Raw genomic sequence first — 19,590 nt, forward strand, 5'->3', positions numbered from 1 at the left:
GCTAAGGCTGTTGGTGATGGAATTTTGCTTGACCCGACCAGCAAGTCCGGTTCAATAAAATTATAAAGTATGGGTAGTCCGGTTCAACGAAATTATGATTTTTAATTTTCATCGAAGAGAATAGATTTTCATCCATTGCTTAAAAAAATCATTTATTTTATCAAAAATAATTTATATATAAAAAAAAATAATAGAAATATTTTTTTTTTAAAAAATATTTTATAAAAATATTTTTAATTATTTAATTATAATATTAAATTAATAATATTTATTTATTTTATATATATATTTTTTCATATTTAATAAGATTTTTAAAATTTTAAAAATAATATCTTTTAAAAAATAAAAGTTATTTTTCAAAAAAATAACTTAATTTTTATTTTATCGAAACATTAATTAATTTTTTTGAATGCCACATAAATTAAAAAATATAAAAAAAAAATTTTTAAATTATTTTTCATAAAATAAATAGAGTCTAAATAAATAAATTTTCATTCGAAATTATAGTCTTATTTTGAAAAATCATATTAAGTTAATAAAAAAAAATTTTTTAACAATTAAAGTGTGTTAAAGTGGGATCATTCATAAATCAAGTGAAGTAAAACTGTTAATTTTATAACTACAAAAATCAAGGGATATGTGTATACGAATAAAGAGGGATTTTGGTAGACTTTCCTCGGGTTGAAAGAGGCATCACGGTGATGTCTAGAGAATGGGTTTGAAAGTTTGATACTAACCGAATCTTTTTGCAGATCCATCATCCATATTAATAAAACCTGTAGTTACCAATAATTCAACTGGCAGAGAAGTTCTGGCTGCTAAGTAAGCCTCTGGACGATTAGTTCAACTTCAGATTCAAATATTTGTTTAATCTAATGTCCTTTATCAAATATCTCTTGTATTTATAGTACTGTCAAATAATATCCAAATACAAATTATACATCAAAGTAAGTTACAAAGTAATTTCCTTTTAATTCAACCGAAAAAAAAATCTCATTTTCACGTCCCTGAAACGTAAACATGTTAAACCCTGTGAGATTCTCATTGTTGGAGATGTTAAAATCCATTCCTGGCCCTGGTGATTACTTTTAGGTTCAGCAGCTCTTTGGCAATTTTACTACCCAGAATTCAGACTAAAGACTGACAATGATATAATCTTTGTTATGGACTTCTCAATTTATGCCTGCTTAATAATGTAATTCTGAGCACCTACAAATTTGTTACGAACGAGAAACTTAATTTGTTTTTGTAATTGGGAATTGCAGATCCCTAGTCCTACAAGCTTTTAACCCCAGTAGCTAAGAGCTGCATGATAGAAAACTTAATACCAAATTAAATAAAAAATAATAAATATAGATTACAAATAAATAATAAAATTTAAATGATAACAATATAAAATTAAAAGAAAAAAGGATTAGAGTAGTCTATGAATTTGTGGATTGAAGCACGTTGAATTTTGGCGTTACCCTTTAAAAAAAACGGTCGGTCTGTACTGAATAATTAATCAACCACATCTCTCTCGCAAGATACTTCAATCCGTTGGAGTTTTTATGTGCAACTAAGAGTTCTCCAAACCGATTATTCATAATGCTCATAATTTATTAATCGATATATCAAAAAATATCAGACAGAAAAATTACTTATTTTGGTAGAGTAAAAAAAAATTACTAAAAGATGTAATAAATAAATAAATATATAACGAATATGTAATAATCAATTCATGATAGATAGAAGAAAACAATATTAAAGGTGACGATAATGGGTGGTTTATGAACAGACAAAATATGTATTTTTTAACGACTAAAAAATCTCTAATTTTAATCAATTAATTAGAGATATTAGGTCAGTAATCTTTAAAAGTAGCAAACAAGTAACTTATAAAATAAAAATAAAAGTAGTTCCCAAAACATAGGGAACAAACTTCACTGGACCAAAAAGTTTTTTTTTTTATTTTAAATTTTAAATAAAGAATCCAACATTCCCCTACATGATTTAAAATTTAATTAATTATGAACATATAATACTGTGTAATAGGCGCGTTAGGTATCTTCAGGATTTGAACTTACACTTAGTGTTAGTGAGTTTTAATATGAAAAAAATACAGTAACATAAATGTTTTGAACTAATCCTTTTTGAACCAGATTAAAATTCAACACACACAGTATAAGAAATCATCTACGTTCTATCAATGTTGTGCTTTACGGTTATGCACAAGTATCTATTTTATGAGTGTCTTTAGAAAATTACCTAAATTTTTACAGTGGTGATCCCACCACCACACTCACTAGGTGAACCCTCCAAGAGCAATCTGTGATCATTACCCCGCAAAAAAATATGTCATTGGGTTCATTCAAAAATGTAATTTGAAATTTTTTCGCAATAATAAAAATATTATGTGTTCTCTCTCGTTACCATACAGTTTCTTTTTTTACCCATTTGAACTTTATTCACGGGATCACCATACCTCTAAAGAAGGGTGTCCACTGTGGCAACTATTTTATGGGCTTCAATCTCATTCCCCTCGATGTTTGAAGAATTTATTGACGTGCCGATCCTTTAGAGAGCGAATCCGTAATATTACTTTCAGACCTGATAAAGTCTAAAGAAATCACACAATGAGAAATAAAATTATGTATAGATTTATATCTAACTATAAGGTACCTCATTTTTTCATTAAAATTTTTCCTTGTAGCTCTAGCTATAATAGCTTAACTGTCACAATATATTGAACTTAGAGGTAAAAGTTTAACAATAAAAGGTAAGTCATTCATAAAATTCTAAAGCCACTCTGCTTCAGTACTAGTAGCATCTAAAGCCACTAATTCTGTTTCTATAGTAGAGCGAGAAATTATTATTTGTTTTGCAAGACTAGTTAATGGTAAAAACATAACCGCCGTTAATGGCAAAAACATAATGACCGTCAATGGCAATTTATTTTCTCATGTGGTCTATTCCAAGAATAAAAGCTCTGGTCAATGATGTTGCGCTTGTCAGAGGCAGAGAATTCAAGTTAAAATATTGGGTTAGAATTGGATGGTTTTCAAGCAAACCTGTGAAAGCCAGTGAAGACTAGAAGCAGAGTGCACAAAATGCAGACTATTTGATGGGAAAAGTCTTCCATAAAAAGAACCAGGAGCACCAGAAAATATAAAATGGCGGAAAATCTCGCCCAATTTATGTTCTCATATTTTCAAGGAAAGCTAGCAAAGACTTGAAAACTGTGTTGAAATCATTTCCTGGAAGATCATTCAAGAACACAGAATTCTGGTGGCGATCGACCCAGGTTAGAGCATCTTTTGTAGATAATACTTGTGAACTCAGTAACTGCAAAGAGAGCAGTTGGTCCTGAAGAACATCCACGGTCTGCAATGGTGACAAGCTCTGGCAACTTGGCGTCACATAAATCTTGCACTGCTTGAACCAGTACTGGTATCGCCTTGTATAGTTTTGCACGCTACCAACAAATATGAAAAGATGGAAATCGAGATTAGGCATAAATGACATGTTAAACATCATTAATAGAACTACAATAACAAGAAAAGCTGGATGGGATGCTTTTAAAAAACCATAATCAAAGACTATTCTTGATGCATTATCTACATACAGTAGAGGAAGTTGTAGGGCAGACCAGTGATTTTGAGTTTTTAGTATAGCTCTCCTCCCCGATCCCTCCCTTCATTTGGAGAACTTCATGCATTTTCTTGCTTCCTTCCTCCATCTCCATACTTTTTCGTTGTTAGATTTATCACCATGGACCAAGTTTATGTAAAATGTTGAATATACAAAGATGTAGGACTTGTAGAAAGCAAATCATTCTTGTCCTTATTCATTTCGGCTACTATAGCAAGATGAGTAGAGACATCTTTGATATTCTTGATTTATGAAACATGCAATAACAATCATCATTAAGACAACAATAAATGACAAAAATAATTACACCTCGGCTTTTTGAAATTCATATAGAATTAATATATGATAAGTTCAAGCACCTAGAATTAATAAATGACTCATATTTGATATCCTAATTAATATATATAAAGAATTCATTTGCAAAATAAAATAAATTCTAGTAAAATTAAGGTCAAGTCAAATTGCATGATAGCATCTTAGAAATCCAATATTCAATTCGTGGATGCATCCAGAGGACGCCTTTGACAAATAGTAGATGAAAAAAACCAAACTAATGGAGGCAATTTCATTATTTTTCTGATAAAGAAAAATCATGAGACTGTAAATGGGCCAAGCTCGCAAGTCCAGCCCATGCACCACCCTCCCAAGCTTCCCTTGCACTCTTTCTCAAATTTTCTTTAACTCAAAACCCCGCGAAATGATCCGGGCAAAACCGCTACAACGACGATTTTCCATTTCTCAAACTTTTTATCGGCGGCGAAGCCCGCTTTCTCAGAATCTCCCTCTTTAATCTTTCTCTACTTTTCCATTGCACATGGAAAGGGAGTTCTAGCCATGGAAGAGGTGATTCAACCTAGGTTTGTCAATTCAGAACCCTAAACTTTGGGCTTCTTCCTTTTTGTAGTGACGCTCATGGGGAAAAGAAATAGCGTCGTCATTTTATCATCGGATGATGAGGATGATGAGAGTTCACTGAGTTCGAATCGGAGCTATCCGAAGCCGAAATTGTTGATTACTCGTACGACCTCTAGAGAACCGAAGAAGCCTCGATTTTCTGGTTCTCGGTCTCGCTTAAGCAAAGAATCTAGCAATGCAGATGAGGCATGCTTATTATTATTATTATTATTATTATTATTATTATTATTATTACTTGGTATATGTTTCAGTTCTGTGACTTTCGTATTTTCGTATTTTTGTATGCAATTGTTTGTATATATACGTTGAGTTTGCTTAGTTTATTAAATAAATGCAGTTACTCTTGTAGGAAAAGAAATGAAAAGAATTAATACTATCTTGGTTAAATTAGAATTGCTCACTGATCTGGTTGTTTTTCCTTGCAGATCACATTTCCTTGTGAAGATTTTGATGAATTTTTTTATGGGTCCAAGGTATCTGCTGGTATGCCATGGTTGTGATCTCTGTTTTGGGCGTAATTGTTCTCTCTCTCTCTCTCTCTCTCTCTCTCTCTCTCTCTCTCTCTCTCTCTATATATATATATATATATATATATATATATATATGAATGGCCTGTTAAAGCTAATTGGAAGGAGACACTTGAATCAGTTTCTGGAAGGAATAGCATAAAGGAATTATGGGTTGATAAATACATGCCTCGTTCTTTGGACGAACTGACTGTTCACAAGAAGAAGGTTAGTGCGTTTGCTTCACATTTCACTCATGAATTTTATTTTGAAGATTTTATCTTCTTCTGGTGTTTGCAGGTTGAAGAAGTCAAAGCGTGGTTTGAGGAAAGATTGAGAGATTCAAAGGTAACACTAATGCTATTTAAGCTATTATGACAATATTAAGGTTCCTGAATGACCTTGAAAAGAAAAAAAAAAGGAAATTCAAATCAACAACTATGTAAATATTGCTATGAACTAGAAGCTCGATTACGACTGCAATCTGCAAAGGATGGGTTTCCATTCAAGCATTGAAGGGAATTTTTTCAATTTTTGTTACATTTGTACAAATCATTTCCGTTAAGAATTAAAGTACTAATGATCAGAAAAAAGAACACCTGTATTCAATGAGTGCATATGTTGTAGACCTAGGATTAGGGATGTGCATTAGGTTAGTTTGGTTTTGAACCAAACCAAATAACCGAAGAACTTAAGTATGGAAAAGTAGAAAACGAACCAAAATAATTCAGTTTGATCAATCGTTTCTCCATGAAAAGCAGTCTCAATGGGTAACCAGAAAATCTCATTATCCTCATATAATCAACAAATCCACCTCACAAATGTTGAATGCTGGTAGGAAGATGTGGAGTTTTGTAGCTCATAGGTTTTTACTTAATCTTACTAGGCAAAAAGGAAGTGTTACAATATTTTTATTTTTATTTTTTGTGCTGCTTGCTATGGATTCATTTTCTACCACTTTCCTAGAAGGTTAGGAAATACTCAGGGTTGTTTATGGAAAGTTTGTACTTTATAGCAAAATATAAGTTATTCTAACTGTTTCTTTTTGTTCAAAATTCATTGTGAATTTGTGCTTCTTAAGTTTTGAAAATTAATGCGTCTTTCTTTGTTTTGTACAGGAAAATCTTAAAAATAATGTTATTGTCATCAGTGGGCAAGCTGGTGTCGGAAAATCTGTAAGTTTTTTGCTCTTCAATTCATGCGCTAGTGTCTTTATGCCACCTAGTGTATTTGCAATGGACTATATGAATTCAGAAGAAACTTTTGTGTCTTCAAACTTTGCTTCTGCAGTGAGTGTTGAATGATATTCTGTTGTTGCTTGTGAATTTTTAGCATGAGTCTTATCTCACTTGACATGGAGCTGCTTATGTCCTGTCTCTGTTCATAGTGATTGGAATATGTGCATGTGTATGCATGCTTGCATTTGTGTGTGTGAAGTTCCCATGACTTGCTTTCCGTTTGAATTTCCATTAATTTATTTTTTGTTGATAAGAAAGAGTTATCTTAAAAAAGATGCAATTAGGTTATGGAATTAATTTGAATAGTGCCCCATTGATGAGCAATCTCTTTCTTCCTGTCTTGTAGACAACCATCCATGTGATTGCATCTCATTTTGGAGCCACTTTATGTGAATGGAATGCACCTACTCCCACGATTTGGCAAGAACACATGCATAATGCCAGTACAGGTAAAATTTCATGGAGAAATAAGCTTGAGTGTTGAATTAGTCTTTGTTCCATTTTCTCTGTTATGCCATTATATGCCTGAAATTTCTTCTTGCCAAGAGAAACACAATTTCTCTTGAAGGGTGAATGCACACATACAATTTATATCTGGCCATCTGATAAATGTCTTTAAAAGTGGGAATTAAGTTAAAACTTTTACTATATGGTGTTCATTGAGGAAAAATAAATTTCAAATTTTGATGTTAAACTTACAGCATTCTTTATTTTATTTTCTTGTCTCTAATAGGGGTACACTACTCATCCAAGTTGGATGAATTTGTGAACTTCATTGAGAAAATACGGAAGTATGGATTAATTCCTTCATCATTTTCTGCCGAATCAAAATCACCAATTGTACTCTTGATTGATGATCTTCCTGTGACACATGGAAGAGTTGCTTTTGAAAGACTTCAGAACTGCCTTCTACTTCTTGCGAGATCAACTCAGATACCAACAGCTGTACTGATAACTGACTATGGTAAAGCAGATTCAGCAGACCATACTGCACGTTACATGGAAGAACTTCAGTTGTCCCTTGAGAGTGCTGGAGCTTGTAAGGTTACTTTCTTGAACAAGTTCATTGAAAAATTGATGGTATATTGTTAGTGAATGCTTATTGGAAGCTGATTTGGGAATTTTCAGGTTGCTTTTAACCCGATTACAAATAACTCCATTAAGAAGGCACTTTCAAGAATATGCAAACAGGAGCAGTGTAATGTAACTTCTGAACTGATTGATCTCATAGCAAAAGCCAGTGGAGGTGATATCAGACATGCAATCACATCTTTACAGCTTTTCTGTGTGAAACCAGATCTGGGGCTTAGTTTACCAGTGTGCAATTCTACTCGGAGTTACTCAGATGGAAACTCACATGAGATTAATGCTTTGATCAGTGGTTTTTCACTGCTATTTGGTAGAGATGAGACACTCTCTCTATTTCATGCCTTGGGCAAGTTTCTGCACAATAAAAGAGAAAATGAAGCTACAATGGTATCAGGTCATCATTATAAACTTGCATAGCTGTTAAAGTTTAGTATGTGTGTGATTTTTCAAATGCTTGTATTATTCATGTCTTGCAGGCAGTTTAATGACGCTGTTGTATATATGTCTGCCAAATTGTTCTCCATCGAGCTTAATTTTTTATTTATTGTAGACCCAGATGCATTTTTTGTGCGGGACAAGTTTGCTCGGTTACCAATGAGAATGGATGCTCCAGAGAAGGTTCTTTGTCAGGCACATGGGCAGGCAAGGCCAATTGCTGATTTTCTGCATGAAAATGGTAACCATTTTATAAAAAAGATACGGGTGTCTTGAAAAATTTCTAGCATTGCTTCCTCCCCTCACCTCTACCCCCCACACCAGCCCCCCGCTCCCCCAACCCAACAAGCCTCCTCTTCTCCAACTCTCTTTCCTTCTCTTTCACTTGCACACAGACAAACATGAGACAACTTTTTGTGTCACTTTTGGGTTACGTGCAATATATATATGTAAAATGTTAGCTCCAGTATTCTCTTTTTTTGCAGTTTTAGATTTTATAAGTGATGAAGCAATGGAAGCTGTGTGGGATGTGGCGTCATATTTGAGCGATTCAGACTTGCTTCTTTCTTCTTTCCATGGGGTCCTGACTAGATATAATGAGGCAGAGAGTGTTCTGCAATCAGCTGCTGCTTCAGTTGCTGTTCGCGGTGTGTTGTTCGGAAATTCTCATCCTTCACCTTCCAGGTCTTTGTTATATTTTTTATTTTTTTTTATTGTGTAAGCTATGTGTTATGAGTCTGAACTGTGTAGGAAACCCTTTTGAAACTGCAGGTGGCATACTATTCGTAGGCCAAAACTTTGGCAAGTTGAGCAATTGCTATTGCGGAATCAGGTATGCTGAATTGGCTTGTTCCATTTCTTTTCTGTTCCTGCATTTTTGTTGATTCGTGTTGTTTATTTGGTCTATACTATGTCATTTTATTATTTATGGTTACATCGAAAAATAACTGTCATTTTATTTCAAATCATAAAGCGAACAAATAAGTATAACCTTCTTTCCTTCAAATGCAACAAATGCAATTATAAGATAACCTTGAACCTCAACAGGAACTCCTTTTAACTATAAGCTGAAGCTCAACTGACAGTTCCAAAGAACTGGGATTACATTTTTCCACCCTGGTTTTGATACCCTTTTTGAACTGCTTCAAAGGTTACTTCGAAGATGCCTTATTTTGATGCCATTCAAATTAAGAACTTCTACATTGAATGGTAGCCTTTAGGAGTTATGAAGTGTTTGTAAGGGCATGTTTTTCGGAGTTGTGCCCTGTAATCATTCAGGCAAGCATTTTGAAGTAATTTGTGTACTTGTTCTGTGATCACCTAGTGAGCTGCAATATGGATGGATGTGGACGGTTGCATGTGGCTTGCATGATGAATTTGACCTTTAATAAGTTGGCTTCTGTGTTTATGCAGAAAGAGACTGTGAGCCAAAGATTTATTGCTAATGGTGGATCCAGCTTCTCTAATTTGTCAGATGTAGCTGCCGAGTACTTGCCTGTGTTAAAATGGCTTGGGCATGGAGGCTCCTCAGGTTTTGAAGCTGATCATGTGCATGCTTACAAGGATGCATGGGATGACAGTATTGAGAAGATGAGTTTGGACGATGAAGGCGGCCAAATTTCTGATGATGAAATAGAAGATTGGTAAGAAATATTGATTGCATCAGAAGTAAGCTATTTGTTCCAACATTTGTAAAGTAATCCAATTGCTGTTTTTGTACTCAAGCCTTCAGAAAATGTATATTTTTTTGTTCCAGGATTACATCTTGTGATTTTGAAAATTTATGTTCAATTTCTAGTTGACGGTATATACTAAAGTGGAATCAGTTATACCGGGAAACTGTTGCTATTGATGCTGGTAAACAAATTGGATTTTTGTTATTTAATAATTCAAATGTACAGGAGTTTTTTGGGAAATGGATGAGTACTAGAAGAGCAACATAGCCAAAGGGAATGTTTATGCATACTGCTGAATTCATGGTTTAACAAGAGAAATGAACAGAAGATCAATTACTGTAATTGTGTTTTAGAGTTAAAAAGATAACTTTTACTCCCAACGGATCCTTCCATTCCGAGTAACACGATTGTTGACTTCATTAAACGATTTAAAAAAAAAAAAATGAAAAGCCAGTGATTCATACCAATAAAATAAAATTTTGGGGATTATTATTTTTAAATTAAAAAAAGAGTTAGAGATATTTTAATTATTTTGATTATAATTAATAGTAATTTAATTGAAATTTTAATTATAGAAGTTAAAGTTATAGATTTTTTGTGTTAAATTATTTAATTTTAAAAATATAGAAATTAAATTATAAATTTTATTAAATTTTAAAAATTAAATTATAATTTATATATTTTTTTTATTTCTTTCCTTCTTAACTGCAATTGGTAATGCATGGCCCTATCGGCAGTCTAATGTATTTGTTTGTGTTGATTTGGTCATGTATTTAAACGTTTAACCAGCGGAAATGAGAGAAATTTCTCCCGATAAAAGTTAGGGAGAGGTGGAGATGATGGGCCGTCTCTCTTTCAATATACATATATGTTCATCATGTGGAAAACTTTTCAACCTATAAATATTATACAAATGTGCTAAAGAGGGAACTTTCAAAGTATACTCCCCTAAAATAAAATTTATATCACAAAATTAAAGTTTTAATAATACATAAAATTATATTCAATTTTGTTTTATTTTTTTTCTTTTTGGTCACGTATAAAAATGCTAATAATATAAGTTTTAATTACGTTCGCAAATTTAAATATTTTGAGAAGGAAATTTCAACAACTTCTTGTTTCCCTGGAAGAAACGACATCGTTCTACCCTTTTAAAAATAAATAAATAAATATATAAGAAGCTTACATTTTCCAAAAAAAATAGAAATCGAAGGGTGTCTGTGTTTGTATTTGTCAATAACCTAACCAGCTAGTTACCTGATGCGCATTGTCATCTAACCCTACAGAGTTGTAAGGGATTTCTCCTCAGGTAAATTTATTGGTTCTCCCTATATTCTCTAGGGTTTTAGGACGCTTTTGCTTTTTAATTTGGATCTGTTCTTATTTATGGGTGTTTCTGGATCGTTAATTCTGCCAGTTGATGCTTTATACTGAGGCTAATGCAATTATCACCATGTTGCCCGGTGTGGAAATTAAGAATTAGGTGGGAAATCATCCATATCATTGAGTATGCTTTTAGATAAACTATTCATATGAGCCTACAGATCTCTCTTTTTATCCTAACTAGAAATTTTCAGTTTTCACAAAATTTGCTTCATGAAATTCTTTCTTCTTGATTTTGTTTTCAGTAGGAAGTTTAAATGGCGAGGCGAGTTACGCGGTCGAGGCAGCAAATAACTCAGCAGCCAGAACCACAATCGCGGGCGAGGTGGACAAATGGCCTAACTAAGATATTTGCGGACTTAATGGTTGACCAGGTCCAGAAAGGGAATAAACTAAACAACAATTCTTTTAGCAAGAAAGCATGGAACATCATGTCTGATGAGTTTTATCAGAAGACTGGCCTGAAATGGGATAAAGAGCAGCTCAAGAACAGATATGCGGTCATGAGGAGGCAGCACGCTATCGTAAAGTCACTTCTTAATCGAAGTGAATTCCGTTTGGATGCATCTACTGGGAACATTATAGCCACCAATCAAGCTTGGAATGAGTATATAAAGGTATGCTCCTTTTGTCTCTAAGTTGCTAATTTTGTGGCAAATATAAATCTCTCCTGCATTAGATGGAGGAATCTTCCTTAACCCCATACTTGGTGGAGGACTTTTTGGCTACAGTGGAATTTGTGTATTAATTGAAAATTTTGGTCTTTTTGGATTTAATAGATGAGCATGCTAGAAATTGTACTAATGACTATATCCTGGGCAATTCCAATGAATGATTTGTGAAGCAAGTTTTAATTCCATAATAGCCAATAATGTTTATCCACATTATAGGGTTGGAGTTCCTCCAAACTGGGTGCAGGAGGCTGATCTATGTTTCTTTAATTGATCTGCTCCAACATGCTGTGAAACACCCACATCTAGGGACATCCTGATGCTGAGCCTATAAGAGGCAATGGGTGCCCAATCTACAAACAGCTCGGTGTGATATTCTCTGAGCCATTAACCAATGGGAATCATGACCAGCCTGCTGAACTAGAGGAAGAGGCTCCTTCAGCAGTTCCTTTTAAGGAGACTTTGAACAATATCCAAGAGGAAGAGTCCTCTTCAGAATCTGAGGACGAGGATGATGTGGCAGATAACCAAGAAACATTTCAACCTGCCACACATATTGCAACTACTATAGTGCATGGTACTAGTGCAACTACTATAGTGCATGGTACTAGTGCAACTACTGTTATGGACAATACAACTGCTGCTAATCGTAAAAGAGGTCGCAAGGGGATTGATGATGCTATTGCAGGAGCTATATTGCGCATGGCAGCCGCATCAAGGCTGAAGACAGCTGCCATAAAGCAAATTAGTGAGAGATACAGTATAGCTGATTGTATTAAGGAATTGGATGCAATGCAAGGTGTGGAAGAAGGAGTCTATTTTGCTGCTTTGGATTTGTTTGACAACCCTAATGCAAGGGAGATCTTCTTATCTCTAAAAGGTGACAAGCGCATGATTTGGTTGCTTTGCAAGTGTAATGCTCATCCAGTGTCATAGGTTAAAAATAGAAATTATCATGTGTGCAGTCATATACATGACGATAAACTGATTTCTTCTTTAGCTTGTTAAGCTCAGTTTTGTTTTGAATCAATTTGTTGATATGGGTTTATGTTCACATCAACTCATGGCACAAGATACCTACTAAAATTTTGCTTCAGACAAGGATTCTTCTGAGCTAATCACGCAGCTGTTAAAACAATTTATACAAAACAAGTATATAAATAGAAGGATGTTCAACTAAATTTACCTTTTTCTTAGGTTTTTCTTCCAAGGAAAAATCTTTGAAGAAAAATAATATTCTCTACTAACTTCACCTACAAACTGTCAAATAACAGTCTCCGACATTCATATTTTCACATAGGTTGAACAGGGAAAACAGAATATCCTTTAAAAAACCAGCAAGTGTGCATTTTCATTTTCCCCTTTATTTGACAGGAGATTGAGTATCAATGACCATCTCAAAGCAGCAAGTATAGTATAGTAAGAAATCTAAACATGAATTTTAATATAACAGGAGTAAAAATTGAAAGCCAAATTCCAAATATCCTGTTTATAGTGATACTGATGGAAGCCATAATACATATACAAAATGCAAAAATAATGAAATATAACAATTAAAGTTGTACTTTTTTTTCCCTACTTGCAGTTTGATGGCAAGCATGTGCCGTGTAGACTCTTTTAACAAACATGCAAGCGGTTCAGCACAAGAAGGGAGTACTTGTTAACAAAGATCTTCGGCTGGTGATGAGGAAGGAGATTACAACCCAAACAAGAAAAAGATGCCGATCAGCCACACATAGACAGGAGACAGTTTGACTGTGAAGAGAACGCTGGGAACACTAGCTTCTCTTCTTCACAACATCCATGCCTGAATTTCCACTCAACTTTTATTTTCCTTATAAGGTATTAATTCTTTGTGTTAATCTCGTTATATAATTTAATTTGTTGTTAGCCAATTCGATAAGAAATTAAACTCAGCAAGTAAAATAAGAAAGGAAAGAGAATGTTTTTAGAATTTAGAAGGGGCAATGTATAAAATAATGATGATCTCTTCAGGGACTAACAGAAGATGAGATACTTGCTTAATTGCAGGCAGCTACTTTATCAAGAATTGCTAAACCTGTATACAGTTGCTCATGAAATTTTGATAAAAATTCGTCAGGCAACTATGGACCTACTAGACTTCTTGTCTTCACAAATCTTGGCATAAACTTTCCTTGTTCTAAACCCCAATAGCACATCCAGTCCAAATCCAAGGACACAGGCAAGGGCCATGATAAGAAAGATGAGGAAATAACAATGAGGACCAACACAAACATTGCCACCTCCAGCTGAACTAGTTGCTTGAGCATCATAAATATAACCAGCAAGCAGGCCAGAGAAAAGGAAGGAACCCAAAGGAAGATTGAGGATGAGAATATTGTACAACAAACCATAATATTTCAGACCAAATAATTCTGAGGCTACTGGGACAGTAATTGTCAGACGAACTCCATAGCATATGCCAACCAATATTGAACCAATGTAAAGTGATCCAGGCAAGGCAAGTGTCATCACCACAAATCCAAGACACATTACAATTTGTGAAGCTGCATTCCACAGAGGCCTTGGGGTCCCAAATTTCCTGCAAATAACATGAAGGACATGACCAAAATTTTCACGATGAGGAAATGATCTGAATCTCAAATGGAGAGAAAAAGAAGGAAATCAACTTACCAGAGGTAATATTCTGATACTAGGCCTGATAAAATGCGTCCAAAAAATCCCCAAATGCTAGTGAGTGACACAAAAATGGATGAATCAACATATCCAAGAGCCAGCCCCATCTGGCCCATGTTGTTCATCACACACATCCCAGTTCCCACACCACAAAGAAATGATAAGAACAGAATCCAGAAGTCATATGTTTGTATCATTTCAAGAATTGTGTGATCCTCCCCAATCAATGGCCGTTGCTTTATCCCGACATTCATTATCTCTGCCGGCTCTTGCTTGGCTGGTGAATCTTTTCGACCAACAAGTAATGGTTCCTTAACCTGTTCAATATCTGAATTGGATTTCACCCTGAACAAAGCCGAGTATAAAGGAACAAGTAATGGGGTAGCAAGTAGGAGTACGAGTCCTACTGCAAATGCCAGAGAAAGAATATGGCCATGATTTCCAGTGATGTCAAATGCCAAGAGATAAACAGCTACTACAATGGCAATGACATTAAAAACATTGAAAAATCGAGTTTCTTGTTTTCTTTCTGCTGGATCTGCAGCAGGTGTGGTTTCCCGGAGGAAGAGAATAGCAGTAAGGCAAACGATGGCTGGAACAATGGCAAGAATAAGCAGAAATGTAGAGGGGTTGGAAGAGAAAAGAGCAGTGCAAATATCAGTGAAGATTGCTGTGCTGAGTCCTACATAACCCTTGAGGATTCCAGAGACTGGACCACGATTTTTAGGGAAGTTTCGCATACAAGTCACTAATACTGCCGTGTTCATCCATGTTGTGCTATTGCCTCCCATGCACAGAAATATACACATCTGTAGCAGAAAACGGCACATTATAGCTTGGCGATGATAAATGGATAATATAAGCCAAACCTGACATTTATGAATTGATTGTATACCTGCCAGTACGGTAGAGGACGAATTCGCTGGCTGACAACGAGCCATTGAACACCATATCCTATAAGTCCTTCAAGTGATCCTATGATAAGTAACGCTGAAGTTGACCACCGATCCGAAGCAAGGCCAGAGATGAGGCCAAATGCCTTGCCAACATCTTTAGCAACGGAAAGATTATTGAGCTCCAGTTGAGTGAGAGCCATGAGCGATTTTAGAGCATCAGAATAGTTGGAAAATGTGTAATTGTTACCACATATTGCCTGCACCCATATAGCAGTAACAAATCCTAGCCATTTTCCAGCAGGTGATGAAGGAGATAACAATGAAAGCATAGCTAAGAACAATGAAAAAGAAGAGAATTTGCAAGTGAATTTGCTTTTGAGTTTCAGTTTGAGCCGTATGGCAGGATTGACTAAGCTATATTTATACTCTTCGTTTTTCCTTCATTAATGTTAAAGTATGTCTTGTCTTGAACCTAATTATTAATCAGGGGAATAGCTTGTTTTAGACCACGGCTTCAGAATTCAGTAAGTGGGTGTTTCCCAAGATACCAGTTGAACCTTGGTGGGTCATAAACAAAATATACTTAAATGCAAGTGAAAGGGACATTGTGGCCTGAGTTGGGACCATACATGGAGTACTAGTCCTGTTACATATGCTATCTGTAGGATACTAAATTAAATTGAGGGGCCACAGACAGTGATTTAGATAATGATAAAAGTATTATATAAAGAACCTGACTAGTCAAAATCTACCTAAGAAGATGAGAAATGAAGCATCATCAGTACTTCCTATACCAAGGGAACCCAATAATACGGCACCCACCAGTTTCCAATTAATCTTATCTGGACACATAAATATGAAAATTATTAAAAAAAAAACTAAATAAGCTCTTGTAATTTTAATCCGGCGCAAATAAATTCAAAATTAAATTTTGAATCAAATAACTCTTACACTTTTTAATTGAGACAAAATAAATTTTAATTTAATAAATATTTTTTAATAATAAAATATTATTTTTCTTAATTTTTAAATATTAAAAATTACTTATTATTTTAATTAAAATAAAATTTAAAAAAATTAAAGAACGTGATGAATAAAAATTATTTACTATTAAAATGATTATTTTTAATATTTTATTATTAAAAATTAAAGTAATATTTTAATTTTTTAGCAAAAAATAGCCTATTTGACCTAAAATAGAAAATTCTATCATTATAAGATTTAAATTTATTTCATCCGATTGAAAATATAAGAGTTTATTTAATTTTTTTTCCGAAATTACACTATGGATTTTTTTTAATCCTTCACATCATTAGAATTTTTTTTTCCCTCACCCTGTGATAGAATTTTGGCCCTGACGATGATGAACCCTGACGATGATGAATCAACATCCAATTGCTACTGTTAAAGAAGATTGTATCAAATCCACAATACATATCCAGATATGAATTCACTTGGACCCTTCCCCCCACCCCCGCCCTCTTTATTAAATAATTTTTATTTTCAAAGAAAGGATCGTCGCTTCCTGTGTGTATCCAGCAAAATCTATATCCAGTGGCTGGCAAATTGAAATTAGGATCTGCAGCATGCAGCTTCAATTTGGTGTAATTAACAGAAATGCTAACTGGGCAAGCGGCTGATTTTATAGCTTAAGTTTTTTTTTTTTTTTTTTTCTCTTGAAACTGTCCAATAGATTGGACATGTAAATATACTCCCTTCATCATTGGAGAATATATATTTCATGTTTCAATGCATGCTCAGAGCCTTGACTAATAAAGCAAATCCTCGGTTAAAAAAAAATGTAGCTTCAATGATGTCGATTACAATTGATAAACAATTACATAATAGCTTATATTATCCATATTGAGAAGCAATGAATAAAACAATTTATAATGAAAATTTTTTGTGATACTTTACAAATTTGAACAGTACGAAAGCATTTAAAAACACAATTGAAAACAAACAGCATAATGCAAACACTTAGGTTACGCTTTGACTCGTAATGAAATGTACTGTAATTAATTTTTCTATTAAAATTTAATATAAAATTTGATTGCATTACTGTGCCATATCTACATTACTTCTTTTGATTTCTTTCTCTTGGGGATAATAATCCAATCCATTACTTAAACTCAGAGGGCTGGGCAACCTTTACCGACAACCCCTGTTGCAGTTGGGCAAGAAGCTAATGGGCATCCATCTGAATCATTTCCCCACCAGTCAAGACTAACATGTTGCATTCCCAAGCACAAATACAGAAACACTGCCATGAAAGCTAGTCCAGCATCGAGTGCCCCGGACAGAACATAGTTGTGGCGGCTCCACCAGTCACGATAGTATCTAAAAGCAATAAAGCCCGAGGCAAATCCAACAAGAACCCAGGTAGTGTAGTTGACGGCAGTAGCTGGCAGCATCTCGAGTGTAGCACTTAAAAGTACTGGTATAGAGATGGATCTAATCCAATGCTTGTTAGGGAGAGCCTTGTGTGCAATCCAAACTAGAATAGGAGCTATGGCACCAGCCAAAAATAACCAGTTCATGGCAGAGTAGTGACCAAGATCTCCAAAAATTCTGCGAGGGCCTATAAGTCCCCAGATGACAGACGCATCATAGAACACATGGTCACCTGGACAGGTCCATGGACTTCCTGCTGGAAGTAATTCACGGTCACATAAATTGGGGATGGTGTCCATAAGCCACCATGATGTTGCTAAATGAACCATTGCTGATATTATTGTACCAACCACCTGAAGGGAAAAAAAATCATTTTATGAAAAGGTTTAACACAGATCTTTAAATTCACAGTGATTGTTTTGCTGCCAGAAACCGACGGCAAAGACAAGAGTAATTTTCTTTTCCTTTTGTTACCTGGGAAGACCTGAAGAACAACCCATAGTGAGTTAATTTACCTGTGCCATGAACATGGCCCTAGGAGGAATCTTCATGTAATGACCGAGCTTGAAATCTTGCAAAAAAGTGATCGCTTGCTTCATGCTGATGTATCCATATACTTTAAAGCATATATTAGCAACAGGAAATCCTGGGTACAAATACCCAATTATATACTCTGTTATCACGTTTAAGCCTGGTGTCTGTTCGACAAAGAAAATTCATGTTACAATGCTACAAGCTTCATAATAGCAGAAGAAAACAACTGCCAACCATCATACTATTGCCACTTCTCCATTTTCAGTCTATATAATTTTAGCTGAAACTAATGATGGTGGAAATGTATAATATGCAGAAGCATCCCAAGTCAAACACCAAATCCTAAAATGTTCACAAGTACACAAGAAATGCTTCATTGGCTTATACTAATATCATACCCGATTTGTTGTAGCAGTGATGACTCCAATAGGGAGGGTGAAAAAAAGAGCGAGACCACACGCTAGCAAGACACCCCACCATGGTAATTGAAGTTGATCATTATAGTACTCACATGTAATTATGGTTGCCAATATGTTTAAGAAAAGGATGCACAAGAACCACCATTCAGGGACTAGCTTATATTTTCTCATGAGTTTTGTGTGCACATCCATTTTCTTCTCTTGGAAGGCAGACTTGCTTAGCTGCCATATATCTCTACATGCACCCTTGAAAAATTTAGCTAAAAGAACATAATCTCGTGCAATGCAAAAACTGAATTTTAACTTTTGGCTTACCTTCCGTGAAAAAGGAAAACATGAACAACAGTGGCTGCCAGGCATGCAAAATTTAGACCATAAATCATTGCAAAGATGGTACTGAGATAGAGAGGTCCCTGATGCTCATAAGCATCCATGTCAACGTGGAAATTCTCGTCTATAATAGCTGAGATATTGTATTTTTGGCCATCGGATGTGAACAGGCCATCTGAGAATATGGGAAACGCCTTAGCCTTGTAAACATTGAGCCAATACGCAATTGGGGTAACGACATACATAAAAAGAGCAAAACCAACAGCTAGATTGGCAGTTGCAAACCATGGACTAACCATCGGACTCCCAAGGTAAGAAGATACACTGGCCCAATCTAATCCAAAAGAGCCAACTCCAAGACCACGGAGTCCTGAACCAAGCTGATGGGCGAGAATGGAAGTAGGAAATACCCAACAGATCCAAGATATAGATGTTAACTTCGGAAAGAGGTAGCCTGGAAATACATAATATGCAAAGCTGCAAATGAATGCAACCATGAAGAACTGATTCCGCGTTAATCCTCCTTTCCTCCTCTCCTCTTTCTCATGCAGCGCCCTGTAGTGTGATGATATTCTATCAGCAAATGCGCCATTTATATATAAACATGGCAGAACTGGGTTAGATTTTCCAATCTTGACTGCTTAACAAGGGCATTTCCTTGAGAAATTAATTAAGGACATTAAATGATATAAGTGCAAATTAGTTCTATTATTTTCGGTCTAAATCCGTGTTCTGGGTTGGCTTTCAGTTGATTATCAGTTGCTCATATAGATTGAAAATATCAGATTTATCATTTATGTAGTCTTAGCATATGCA

General features: G+C 34.9%; 4 protein-coding genes across 13 annotated transcripts in view; 2 read left to right on the forward strand and 2 right to left on the reverse strand.

Annotated features, from left to right (window-relative positions):
- The first annotated feature begins 4,292 nt into the window (after positions 1-4,292).
- LOC110631973 (cell cycle checkpoint protein RAD17) lies at positions 4,293-9,652 on the forward strand. Of its 5 annotated transcripts, none has more exons than XM_021780028.2 (12): positions 4,293-4,731; positions 4,971-5,028; positions 5,194-5,279; positions 5,352-5,399; positions 6,170-6,226; positions 6,636-6,738; positions 7,023-7,333; positions 7,418-7,772; positions 7,929-8,054; positions 8,281-8,497; positions 8,585-8,645; positions 9,227-9,652. In XM_021780028.2, the coding sequence occupies exons 1-12, from the start codon at positions 4,543-4,545 to the stop codon at positions 9,458-9,460; spliced, it is 1,845 nt and encodes a 614-aa protein (XP_021635720.2). In that variant the 5' UTR covers positions 4,293-4,542; the 3' UTR covers positions 9,461-9,652. The 5 variants fall into 5 exon arrangements, with proteins under 5 accessions (XP_021635720.2, XP_021635721.2, XP_021635722.2 ...); XM_021780029.2 differs by having other exon boundaries at positions 4,296-4,731; positions 8,299-8,497; XM_021780030.2 differs by having other exon boundaries at positions 4,588-4,731; positions 4,971-5,059.
- Positions 9,653-10,682: 1,030 nt separating this feature from the next.
- Positions 10,683-13,568, forward strand: LOC110632012 (L10-interacting MYB domain-containing protein). Of its 6 annotated transcripts, XM_058153142.1 has the most exons (5): positions 10,683-10,798; positions 10,907-10,972; positions 11,121-11,489; positions 11,853-12,423; positions 13,129-13,568. In XM_058153142.1, the coding sequence occupies exons 3-5, from the start codon at positions 11,130-11,132 to the stop codon at positions 13,131-13,133; spliced, it is 936 nt and encodes a 311-aa protein (XP_058009125.1). In that variant the 5' UTR covers positions 10,683-10,798; positions 10,907-10,972; positions 11,121-11,129; the 3' UTR covers positions 13,134-13,568. The 6 variants fall into 6 exon arrangements, with proteins under 6 accessions (XP_058009125.1, XP_021635785.2, XP_021635784.2 ...); XM_021780093.2 differs by lacking the exon at positions 13,129-13,568 and having other exon boundaries at positions 11,118-11,489; positions 11,853-12,569; XM_021780092.2 differs by lacking the exon at positions 13,129-13,568 and having other exon boundaries at positions 11,853-12,569.
- A 72-nt stretch (positions 13,569-13,640) lies between these two features.
- On the reverse strand, positions 13,641-15,569 carry LOC110632011 (protein NUCLEAR FUSION DEFECTIVE 4). Its single transcript, XM_021780091.2, has 3 exons — positions 15,097-15,569; positions 14,199-15,010; positions 13,641-14,106 (listed from the first exon to the last, which is right to left on the reverse strand). The coding sequence occupies exons 1-3, from the start codon at positions 15,424-15,426 to the stop codon at positions 13,641-13,643; spliced, it is 1,608 nt and encodes a 535-aa protein (XP_021635783.2). The 5' UTR covers positions 15,427-15,569.
- Positions 15,570-17,097: 1,528 nt separating this feature from the next.
- The window catches only part of LOC110643229 (oligopeptide transporter 7), a 38,910-nt gene continuing 36,417 nt past the window's right edge, over positions 17,098-19,590 (reverse strand). Inside the window, exons 3-6 of the mRNA XM_058153144.1 lie at positions 18,760-19,329; positions 18,424-18,679; positions 18,007-18,189; positions 17,098-17,844 (exon numbers count right to left, since the gene is read on the reverse strand). Of these exons, the coding sequence (XP_058009127.1) occupies positions 17,230-17,844; positions 18,007-18,189; positions 18,424-18,679; positions 18,760-19,329 (1,624 nt within the window). The 3' untranslated portion in view covers positions 17,098-17,229. The remainder of the gene's footprint in view (positions 17,845-18,006; positions 18,190-18,423; positions 18,680-18,759; positions 19,330-19,590) is intronic.

The sequence above is a fragment of the Hevea brasiliensis genome, chromosome 9, assembly GCF_030052815.1.
Source record: "Hevea brasiliensis isolate MT/VB/25A 57/8 chromosome 9, ASM3005281v1, whole genome shotgun sequence".
Classification (NCBI taxonomy): Eukaryota; Viridiplantae; Streptophyta; class Magnoliopsida; order Malpighiales; family Euphorbiaceae; genus Hevea; species Hevea brasiliensis.

Coding starts and splice junctions, on each gene's coding strand:
- LOC110631973 (XM_021780028.2), top strand. CDS start 4,543: ATGGGGAAAAGAAATAGCGTCGTCATTTTATCATCGGATGATGAGGAT. Junction 6,227..6,635: donor AAGCTGGTGTCGGAAAATCT/GTAAGTTTTTTG, acceptor CCTGTCTTGTAG/ACAACCATCCATGTGATTGC. Junction 7,334..7,417: donor AGAGTGCTGGAGCTTGTAAG/GTTACTTTCTTG, acceptor GGGAATTTTCAG/GTTGCTTTTAACCCGATTAC.
- LOC110632012 (XM_021780093.2), top strand. CDS start 11,130: ATGGCGAGGCGAGTTACGCGGTCGAGGCAGCAAATAACTCAGCAGCCA. Junction 11,490..11,852: donor CTTGGAATGAGTATATAAAG/GTATGCTCCTTT, acceptor ACCCACATCTAG/GGACATCCTGATGCTGAGCC.
- LOC110632011 (XM_021780091.2), bottom strand. CDS start 15,426: ATGCTTTCATTGTTATCTCCTTCATCACCTGCTGGAAAATGGCTAGGA. Junction 15,011..15,096: donor GTCCTCTACCGTACTGGCAG/GTATACAATCAA, acceptor TTTCTGCTACAG/ATGTGTATATTTCTGTGCAT. Junction 14,107..14,198: donor GTATCAGAATATTACCTCTG/GTAAGTTGATTT, acceptor TGTTATTTGCAG/GAAATTTGGGACCCCAAGGC.